Source organism: Natator depressus, chromosome 22 (genome assembly GCF_965152275.1).
Source record: "Natator depressus isolate rNatDep1 chromosome 22, rNatDep2.hap1, whole genome shotgun sequence".
Classification (NCBI taxonomy): domain Eukaryota; kingdom Metazoa; phylum Chordata; order Testudines; family Cheloniidae; genus Natator; species Natator depressus.
The window spans coordinates 13904840-13916423 of record NC_134255.1 but is presented as its reverse complement, the minus strand read 5'-3'; the positions used below and the strand labels follow the sequence as shown (position 1 = coordinate 13916423).

Sequence of the window (11584 nt, the reverse complement as noted above, 5' to 3'; positions counted from 1 at the left end):
GAAAAAATAATTCAGAACAGGCAGAAGGAAGGTTCTTAAAAGTAAGTCGCACACAGAGTGTCAGTTCCATATTCGTTAGCAATGGACTCTGTAAAATAACGTAACTGCAAAAATTCTACTGGGGTGGCCCTAACCATCAGTGTGTTTAGGAAAATAGTGCTAGCACTTGCTTTGGCCTGCAGTTACTAGAGAAACTGTGACTGACTCTTTCCCCTTTGTAGTTCATGCCTAGGCTTGCCTGGTGATCAGGGAGATCCGTAATTTAATCTAACTAAGAATGTTTGTGCTGAGTTAGGGGTCTGATCCAAAGCCCACTGAAGTAAATGGAAAGATTCGCATCGATTTTAATGGGGTCTGGATCAGGCTTTATGTGCCCAGAAAGAGGAATGCAGTATTTTTCTGACAGTGATTTCAATAAATCATTTTTTTGTAAAGGGACCAAATGTTCCCCCATTTGTCTCCTATGACCTATTAATCAAAATATCTGGCTAGTCGTCCTTCTGTACTTCTTTGCAAAAGCTGTCAGGATTCTAACACTTTCTGTTAACATGTAGCTAGAGTGGCTTTTGCTGGCTGGATCTTTCATTTCAAACTTTTCAAACTTTCTCTTTGAAGCTTGGTTTCTTAGCTGTTTATTACCCAAATATAGAAAACCAGGGCTGCCTCTCCTGTAAGTAGGTCAGTGACAAGTGGCGACAGTATAAATGATTTGAAATCAATGAATCTGCCTAACTCGGAAATGGCAGTTTTCTTTCTTGCTGAAATGGGAAGCCAGCAAGTTGAAAAATTCTAAACTTTTCTGGCTCCCATTCAGTGATATAATTAACAAAAAGTGCTTCTGTATTACCAAGTTGGCGGATGATGTTAGAAGTGTTCCGTCAAAAACATTTAATACCCTTTATCTAAATCAATGATAACCTCAATATTTTGAGTCATCAGGATGAACATAAAGTTGCCAAGAACTTTACTTAGTTGTCTTTTCTGTTTGACACATGACCTCTAAAGTGGCCGAGTTTAGCTGAATCAAGGGCCAGACGCTTCCGCCTTGACTCCCAATGAGTAGAAGCTTACTCTGTGAATAGTCCCATTGCTATGTGCTCTGTTGGTTTGGTTTCTCAGGTGCAGAGTTTGTTTACAGCTGATTTACAGTTTGCACATTAAATATCAGCACAAATAGGTGAACAAAAGGAGGTGTTGAGGGAACTTAGGCTTCTGTTTGATTGTCCTTTTGTGGAATCCAGGCATCTGATTATTCTGCTTCACTATTTCATAACTCTCAGGGCCTGCCTGGACAAGTCAGAGAAAGTAATAGCCAGGAGACGGTTCAAAGTTCCATCAGCTGATGTGCTTCACCAACCCAAAACGAAACTGTATTTCAATGGGGAAGCTCAAAGAGAGTACCTGAATGATTGTTGAAACCTTACTGGTTTAGGATCAGATCCCGTGTTGAAGCCAATGACAAAACTCCTATTGATGTCAATGGCATAGGGCTGGACCCTGCACTATTGTGCACACTCTATAATTTTAGACGGTAAATATCAGTTTATCTTTAATACTTACCCTAAATTAAAATAGGTTGAAATTTTACAGGGATGACCTAACCTAATTCCTAAACTGTTCTGATGTTACTCCATTTTACTTTGTCTGTGCCTAAAATAAGATAAAGGTCTCCATGGGAGGGGCAAATATTTTTTTAGTGGCTAGAAGCTAATCCTTGTTAATTGTCACTGTACAGTGGTAAAATGTTATCAGCAAGTGGCAGATTCCTGGCCTGAAGTATTTAGAGTAAAAGGTAGGAATGGGCACTACAGATCAAACCCAGGGCTGTCAGATGACAGTCTGGGATAAGTACTGAATGTGATAATATCAAACTTGCTTCCCCACCTGCCCCTAGCTGTTTTTCTCTGCTACAAGTCTTCCCTGCTCTCTCCCTCCACTTTTGCCCACCCCACCCCTCCACTCTTTTCCACAAAGGGCATCCCTCTGTTCCATTTTTGATCCTGTTAGCAAAATCAGTGCAATTAAAAGATGCACTCCATTTGGAACCTTCACTCAACACATATTTAGAAACAAAGAGAAACAAAGAAAAACTGATGTGGTTGCAACTTTTGTCTGAGGCATTCAGCCCAGAAAGCTTCCCACCAAAATGTTGCCTCTGTAAAGCTGTTTTTAATCTTTAGAACGCAGTTAAGGCTCTGGCATGAAAGTCCAGTGTTTGCCACAGACAGTTGTGCCTAAAGGTGCCCGTTTGTGAGTGTCTTACTCCTTGCCCAGTGCAAATTTTGGTGTGTAATGTGCCATGGGATCAACTGAAAGTGAAATTCCCTACGGGCTCCACAGCAAGGAACTAACAGACTCCTGTCAAGACCTGCAGGGAATTAGGGAAAATCTACACGGTAATACATTTTAATTGTTTCCTGCTGTCAAGCACCATCCTTCAGAAAGCCCTGCACTGACAGCTATTGCCATTTTATGTTATATGTGAAAGAGAAAGAATGACTCAAGCTTTACCCATATAACAAACAAAATCAATATTTGTCATCATACGTTGCTCTGTGCATTGCAGGGCATTTCCTGGGAATGAAGGCTGTGGATAAAACACTCACCTAGGCTAGAGAAGATGGACAATTTCAATTCCTGGCTTGAAAACTGACTTTCTGAAGAGTCATTTCCTTTCCCTCTGCTTTAGGTTTCGCCATCTATAAAGCAGGGATAATAATACCTAGCTTTTATATAATACTTTTCATGAGTAGATGTTGAAGAGCTTCACAAAGGAGGTGAGTATAATTATCCCCATTTTAAAGATGGAAAAACTGAGGCACAGAGAGGTGAAATGACCTGTCTAAGGTCACCCATGGACCAGTGGCACAGCCATTAATAGAACATAGGTAATCTGAGTCCCACTCTAGTGCACTAGCTACTAGGCCATACCACACAGCTACTATGATGTGCTTAGGTGATACGGTAATAGAAGTCATACAAGTATGTAGGCAGGAGAGAAATAGGAAATGGAAAAATGATAAATCAGTGGAGGCTTATCTTCTCCTTTTCTATTGCTGTCTCTTTATAACAGGAGTTTAAATTGAAAACACTGGCCTTTTAAGTGGTACAAGAGGACACTAGTATAAAACAAGGAGTTATTTGTAGGTGGCAAAAGAAATCCACAAATACAAAGCCATGCATAAAATGCAGGTTTAGGCTCCTGTCCTGCAAAGGCTTGGGAACATGCTTTACTTCACATACCTGACAAACCCCATAGATCTCAATGAGACCACTCATGTGTGTGAGGTTTAGCAAGTGATTCGATCTTTGCATGATTGGGGCCTTAGATTTCTTCATATTTATGCATTTTTGATTCTAACCTGTTTTTTACCTTAGTCTTTCCTTTCTTGCTGTCAGACAATGGCAATGCACGTCTTAGAGATAGCAATAGGTCCCAAACAGACAAAGAGAATCAGCTTCTTTCTCTATATGCCATTAGCTAATTATTATCCAAACTCCTAAACAACAAAGTACTCACCTTTAAGAAAGTGCCTTCTTCTAAACCCTTTAAAAATAATCTCTAGAGCTCTTCTTCATACAAGTGTTTCAAAAGTATCAATTATTATAAGGAATATAAAATATATATACTATTGATAGAAGTAAATAGTATATTATTTTTAATGATAAATGCAGAATAATACAATTTTCAAAGATATATAATGACTAAGTTCAGGGTTACACAAGGAAAATAGCTAGTCTGTTTCAATTCTGTGTTTTTGGCAGTTATAGAGAATAACACTAATGATTAATTATTTAATCTGGTATTGCTTCTCTTGATTATGTATATTCCCCACAGATACTAAAATTAATGGGTATTACATAGATAAACATGACTGAGGAAAGTACTGAATTAATCAAATGTACTTCAGAAAGGAAGCCTCATTGGTGTTGAAAACAGATAAATTGACAGTAGTTTTGAATGTCTGCAGTATTGTTGCAGTTCCTTTGGTCCTACGATATAAGAGAGACAAGGTGGATCAGATAATATCTTTTAATGTATTAACTCCTGTTGATGGAAGAGACAAGTTAAGGAGCTGCACAGAGCTCTCTTCTGGCCTGGAAAAAAAAGCATCCAGAGTGTTACACCCTTGGAAGAAAGCAAGTTGTATTCAGCATAATGGAACACACCTGTTCAGCTGTTAAGCTCTTAACAGCCAGTTGAGTTCTAGTTCTATATACACCTGAAGCAGAAGATTATAGAGTAGAAGATTGCAGCTTGCAAGAGTAGGTGATGACAGAGGGTATGTGTGAGGGTGGCTTCTGCGTATGTGGTTTACTAAGGCAACAAACATGTTTTTGTCAAACATATTTTGAATTGTTTATTGTAGTTAAAGTATATCTGAGAGTTTTAAAGTAGCTGGAATTTTATCAGTTTTTATTGGACAAGGTCCATTTTAAAGGTAACATTTACTCCTTTATGGCATGGAAAAGGACTATATCACTACACAGCCTGTGTGGACTGAGGGTTAATGAAGTGATGTAACTCTCTAATATAGGTTGCTGATCCTTGACTCTAGCACACCAAAAATAACTGTTGGGTGGGAGCACTGCCTAGTCTTCTATTTCTCTATATATTCTTATACTGTGCTGAATACTTCAGTGATGAATAATGTGAGTAGCATCTGTAACTAGGTAACCTCTCTGTAAATAGGAGCAATTTATTAGGCAAGACTAGATAATCTTAATATCAACTCTCCTGTATTCTACACTGTTTATAAGTTTGTTAGACCTACAACTGGTACTTGTTAAAGTAATGCTCATTCTTGGAGTGACAGTCTTTTTTTTTTTCTATTGGGTTGCTCTAAATAAACTGAGAATACTAGCCTAGCTAAAGTCCTTCATTATTAATTCATACAACTAATTATAGTGGTGACAACTTGTGACTCTTATGAGTTTTGATGTTTGGTGTGTTTTGAAATCCAGCTCCTGGAATTGTAATTGAGACTTTTGCTTTTTTTTTAAAAAAAAAATGCATTTAGCTGGCATGACTGCAGAGAAGCTTGAAAAGTCACCTGAGTGCACCCTAAAGGCTTCAAAAATCAAACCCCATCTTCTTAAAATCTCAACCTTTAAAGCAAAATGATGGCTTGCGGGGAGGATCTGATTCATGAAGGTTGAACACCTGGGGCTGGCAATAGTGTAACTGACAAGTCTTCCTTAGACTAAGAAGGATGAAGAGGACAGTCATGCTGTTGCTTAATATTTGAGTCTTGTTTGACCAAACACTGTAGTGTGACTTCCTGGTCTCTAGGATGTCTAAGGTCTTTTTTTGGCATTGCTTGTCTAGGCCTTCCACCCTCTGCCCTTATTGAAACTTAATTAGTACCTTAATGCTAGTTAGTTTCTTCAGCATAGTTATCTCTCTACAGTGATGGTCTAACAGCTAGTACATCCTCCTGCACTCCAGATTAAAAAAGAAAATGAAAGATGAAATTGCTGCCACAGTCTTTTTCATCACAAGGCTGGTGAAGAAGCAAGACAAACTGAGCAAGCTCAAAACTGAGAAATTTGCAGCTAAGCTGACAACAATACTGTTTGAAAAGTATAAGAACCACTGGTACCTAGACAACCCATCTAGGGGACAAGCCTTCAGGTAACAGACTTGGCCCTGTGCTTTTGGTGCTATGGTAAAAGGGGGACCAGTGTCTAGCAAGCTGGAATAGACAGAATGTAAGGCTCTGGGAACATCCATGTAAAGATGTAGGAACTACTCCAGGAATAATAATACAGGCTGTAGTAAAGCAAACGAGGCAAATGCTGAAAAAGCAATGAACTGAACAGGGTTTATGAAGAACTTTTTCTTCCTGTCAAACTTGATAGGCGGAATGAATGGCCAAGGAACAGAGCAGATGTGGTAATGCAGGCTGGCTGCACGCTTGGGGAAGCTAATGATTTCTTGACAAGAATGCATGCATAACTGAGGGCTTGCTCTCACTGCAGAGTTAACTCAAGTTAATCTCCACTTGAGTGAAAGTGGCTACACTGCAAAATAACAAATGCGCAACAACGGTTGTGTTGGCAACTGATTTGTGCTAACTCAGGCTTTAGCCTGAATAGCTCTTAGGGCCCAGATAATCTGAATTTAAAATACCACCACACTTGACCTAAGGGTTTTGATGTGTGAATAGGATTTGAGTTAACTGCAGTAAACATAAGCCCTGTGGCATAATAGTCTCCCTTATTTACTCTCTAGGTGTATACGGATAAACAAACATCAGACAAGAGATCCTGTACTGGAACAAGCTTGTTATGACAGTAATGTGGATTTTGATAACCTTGGCTTGCCAAGAGAGATCACCATATGGGTTGATCCATTTGATGTGTGCTGCAGGTGAGGCCTGAACTCAGGTGACTGTTACACCCTTGCTCTCTTTGTTGTCCACAGCTACACTACATACAGTGCATTCCAGAGGCCAGGTGTGGACATGATTCTAAAAATGTATTGGCAAAGGAGCATGTGATGATTAGGAGTTGTGGATTTTCTTACAATCCTATAACTAGTCAAACATGATTAGAAGGTTTCAGAGTAGCAGCCGTGTTAGTCTGTCTTCGCAAAAAGAAAAGGAGTATTTGTGGCACCTTAGACTAACAAATTTTATTTGAGCATAAGCTTTCGTCAGCTACACACTGAATGCATCCGATGAAAGGAGCTGTAGCTCACGAAAGCTTATGCTCAAATAAATTTGTTAGTCTCTAAGGTGACACAAGTACTCCTCCTTTTCTTTTTATGATTAGAAGGGTGCACTTTGTTCTATTCTAAACTGTCGGGACTGGTGCTGGCTCCAAGCTCTCAAACTAAGGGCTTGTCTACACTGGCACTTTACAGCGCTACACCTTTCTTGCTCAGGGGTGTGGAAAAAAACACCCCCCAAGCGCTACAAATTTCAGCGCTGTAAAGTGCCAGTGTAGACAGTGCACCATTGCTGGGAGCCGTGCCCCACGTGGAGGTGGGTGGTTTGGTTTTGTTTTTTCAGAGCGCTGGGAGAGAACTCTCTGCTGAGACTAAACAAGCCATGTTAAAGCGCTGGCATGGCAGCACTTTAACGTTGCCAGTAGAGACGTTTTAGGGCTAGTCTACAACTCTTCACCAATCCCCCTGTAGGAGGAGTCCCTTCAGTCTGGAATACAGCAGAACCTCCTGAATTAGTATCTTGCTAAGACACAAACAGGCAACAGTGACCTCTTGCCACTAATGGGAAAGAAGTAATAGCAGAGTACTAAAAGCCTGGGGCTCTACCATAAAGAGGTATGTCATGTCTGTGGGTAAATAGCAGTGGACCTTTACAGTATTAGTGCAAAGCTGTATTATGCAATAAACTGAGCAAACACTCTTTTCTCCCCCCCCCCCCCCCAGGTATGGTGAGAAGAATCTGCCTTTCACGGTGGTTCACTTTGAAGGTTCTGAGGATGACCGAGAACTCTCTCAACGCATCAGCCATGCTGTTGACAAAGCAAACTCAGATTATCATTCTGGCACCTCCTCAGATGAGGAGGGCTATACCAAGGAAGCTAAAGCTATCCCTACGGTCAGCAACCCAAACAGTGTCTATCAGGTAAGTTGCTGGTGGTGTGTCCTAACCTTCTTTCCTGCTGTAAAGGAGGAAACAGCTAGTGTCTGGCCTATAATATGATCTACTGGGGAAGACTGACCAAGCTATCCCACTCAAGTTCTTCTGTCAGTACTGCTGTACGCCGCCTGTACTGCTCTTGATCCTCCTGTCACCCCAAATCAACAAATGGTGCATGAATAAGCAGTGACTTTATCTCTACACTAACTGTAATACCTGAAAAGGAACTTGAGGCCAAGCTCAATAGAAATCTCTAATCTATTCTTATTCACCCCTTCTTGTCAACTGTTGAGAACAGGCTACTTCCACTTTAACTGAATTGTCTCGTTAGCACTGACCCCCCCCCCCCCCGGGTAAGGCAACTCCCATCTTTTCATGTGCTATAATATATATTGCTTTTTTTTAACTCCATGCATCTGATGAAGTGGGTTTTAGCCCACAAAAGCTTATGCCCAAATAAATTTTAGTCTCTAAGGTGCTACAAGGACTCCTCATTGGTTTTGTTCTTAGTTCAGTGACTACTGCAAGATGCCCATTCAGCCATGGTCTCGGTATCCTCACAAGAAGAGCTACACAACCAATGGACTTCATCAGGCAAGTGTTTACTATCCCCAGCACAAGGGCTTCAAATGCTACTGGCCAACAGCTGCTTTTTCTGGACATCGTATGGATCGATATCACTGGGTGAATACCAACCGATAGAGCAGTGCCTGCACCGCTCTAACCTGGCTCTTACGGGTCAGTAAAATACTGGACTCTGTGGTAGGAAGCTTGATGTTTCCACAAAAACACACTTAATTCTGCCTTCTCCTGTCTGTTTTTTATTTCTCTCTCCCTAATTTTATGTACCTGAAATGTAAAGATTTTATTAAACTTTTAATGTATTTTTATATTGCTCTGATAAGAGACACTGAAAACTAGTAATTCTATTTGTAACTTAAAAAGGAAACATGGAGATTAATAAATTTAGTTGTGTTTTTTTAAAAAATACTGCATTTGTGATTTATCACCAGGTGTGTGAAGGGTGAATGCCAAAAGAGTCTTCCCTCCTCTACTGAAAGCTCTTTATGAGATCATCCTAAACTGATATTTTCTTAGGATAGAACTCACCAGAAACTTCTAGTTTAGAGATTCAATGACCAGTAGACAAGTGTATGTGACCTAAACATGCTTTGTTGTGGTGGAGATAATGCAGAAGCCTACCTCTCTCCATCACAGCTACAGCCAAAAAAAATCCTGTATTTGATCCTGGAATTCTCCTGCAGCTCCAGATGTCTGGGTGGGTCCTTTTCTTTTCTTGGGCTCAAATATAACCAAAACAAGTCCTGCTTAATTACATAGTGTTTCTTATTTGGTGTGTGCAGCAAGGATCGACACGGGCCTTGACTCTCATCTATGCATATTCCTTCTTTAAAAGAATATATGTAATTGTTTCTGAAACAAAGTTGCTGTTGATTAATAGGCTCCACTTGATCCCTCCGCAGAAGGTAGGGAGACTCTATCTTTTGTTGTAAATTGGGCAGTATTTCTATTTAAGTCTTCATAAAGAGCCTACAGAGTTAGTATATTAACAGCAATCTAACAGAGTGCTTCAGGAAACTATCCAATAAATTAACAATCTCAATCTGGTAGGTGACTTACTTACAGTAGTGCTGGGAATGCAGGAGCAATGCTTCCCATTCACTTCTGTAGTACACCTCAGCCTGGACACCTGCCACTTCAGTTCTGACCTGTTCAGGTTTTTTTGTTTTCAAAAACTTGTTTGCATTTTCACAAATGAATGCAGTTTATAAATTACAGTTTAGTCTGATCTAGGAACTCTAAAAAGGTATATTTTTAATAAAATACTACAATCAAATCACCTACTTAAGAATATAGAAGCAATTGGATACGGTTGTGTCAGCTGTTTGACAGTATTAGAGCAGAGACATTCAATGATTCACAACAATTGCAACAGAAACAAATCTCATTCAAATCTATATACACAATGCTCTTCTGTGTTGCTGATCTCCTGTGTGTTGCCATCTGCTCCTTTTCCTTCAGATTCTTGTTTGTATCACACCAGTGTAAATTAGGGGCTGATCCTGCAAGGAGTTGAGGGAACTTGTACCCAGAAGCTAGGAGCTTAGATACCTTTTTGAGGATCTAGCCTTCAGCTCACACTGAAGTCAATCTAAGTGAGAGGTACTCAGCACCTTTCAGAATTAGAATTTCTATGGGACAGGAAACTGTCTTCCTATAAGTTTAAAGGCTATGGAGAAGTGTGATAGTCTTCTCCAATGTTTGTAGGGGTTAGCGCTATATAGTATTATCAAAATACATTTATTAAGCATCATAACCAGAACTGATGGGGGTTCCGTTCTAAAACTCCACTTGCATTCCTTTGCTAAGTTGACAGTTAACTGAGATTTCACATGCTTGGGCAATGACAATAACCAAGGTATCTTGACTGCTTATTATTGTTAACGGATATTTCAGAAGAAATGAGGGAGTCGATCAGCCTTGGGTCTTGCCACTTTTTAAGCTACTTTACATTCTTTTAAATCGGATTTAATTATGAGTGAGTTTGGGGGGGAAAAACAACAATGCACTGGTCTTGGAATAAACTTTTCTTTTTTGGGCTTAATGTAAAGCCAAGCTAGAAGTAAGTCATCAATTTTTTTTCTTTGTTATTAATATTACTTAAACATCTCTCTGCCTTTTGCTATTTTCCCTTCTAATATTTCCATTTGCTTTACCAAACAGTCTTTCTCTAAACCAATTATCTCAAACTGACCAAAGAGCAAATCTTCACTGGCTGCATATTTTAAAAAATGATGTTCTTCCTCTATGACTTTCACCAATTCCTCAGTTAATGTATCCAACTTATCTTCCACTTCCGAAAGGCTGAAGTAAGAGCAGCTTTCCTCTTCCGAGCTGAAGCAATAGAAGCAAATGTTTATGACTTAAAATAAGACACAGTAGAAATGCCACACCTAAAGCAATATCCCTGCTTCTGTCATGAAGAGAGGGGGACTAGGATGAGGACTATTTGGCAGAAACTTAATCTAGATAAAACAGTGGTGGGAGGATGGAGAGAAACAAAGGAAAAGGTTGACAAGTCACTTTTTGTGACCTAGGCTTGAAATTCAGGGCCCAGAATTGCTGCAGCATGTTCACCCTTGAACTGTAAGTCAGTGGAGTTCCCCCAGCAGAGAATTTTGGGTTGCTGTTCTTTATTCATCCCATTGCGTCTGAGACTCTCAGACTAGGAAGATCAGCTCCATATCATATGGTGAGGTCAGGACCAAATGAGGGATCTTGGAACAGACTTGCTTCGTTCCAGAACACAGATTATTTGCATGCCACTTATTAAAACATCTAAAAATCATTCTCACCTTATCCTTGCACCAAAGTTGTTCTCTTTCCTGCCTGCTGAGGTGTGGGTGAAACACTCTTTCTTCTTTACAGATAGTTTATTCTTCAGCAGGTCCTCAAGATTTGTATGGAGTAAGAGGTTCCTGTTCCTCTTCATGCACCAGACAACAAGGATACAAAGGGAGGACATGGCAGCATTGGTTTTAAAAGCCCTTTATGGACTCTGTCTGAAATTTATCTTCAAAGACATCACTTTTTACACTGCCCTGGGATATTCTGAATCCTCCCCACCCAAAACATTTTCAGATGAAATGTCAGCTTTTGAGGCAGTCTGAATAAGACTTGCTACAGAAACAATGATTCTCTCTTCCATAACCCTGCGATACCTCTACGTCTAACGAAACCTGAGTCATTCTAGTCAATCCCTGTAGGTTTGTCCACTCAGAATGTAACCTGGGATGTTAAGATGCTAAGCAAGCAGATGAATGGAATTTACCATTCCTTTTAAAAAATACTGGGCCAGATCCTTAGCGGCTGTAAATCAGCATAGCTCCAGCGACTGCAATTGACCAGCTGAGGATTTCATCCACTGCTTGTTTGAAACACAACAACAACAA

At 40.0% G+C, this 11584-nt stretch overlaps 1 protein-coding gene across 1 annotated transcript; it reads left to right on the top strand.

Annotated features, from left to right (window-relative positions):
* Positions 1-5462: 5462 nt before the first annotated feature.
* Positions 5463-8312, top strand: BTG4 (BTG anti-proliferation factor 4). The gene is made up of 4 exons (XM_074936763.1): positions 5463-5635; positions 6236-6373; positions 7397-7595; positions 8121-8312. The coding sequence occupies exons 1-4, from the start codon at positions 5463-5465 to the stop codon at positions 8310-8312; spliced, it is 702 nt and encodes a 233-aa protein (XP_074792864.1).
* Positions 8313-11584: the final 3272 nt, after the last annotated feature.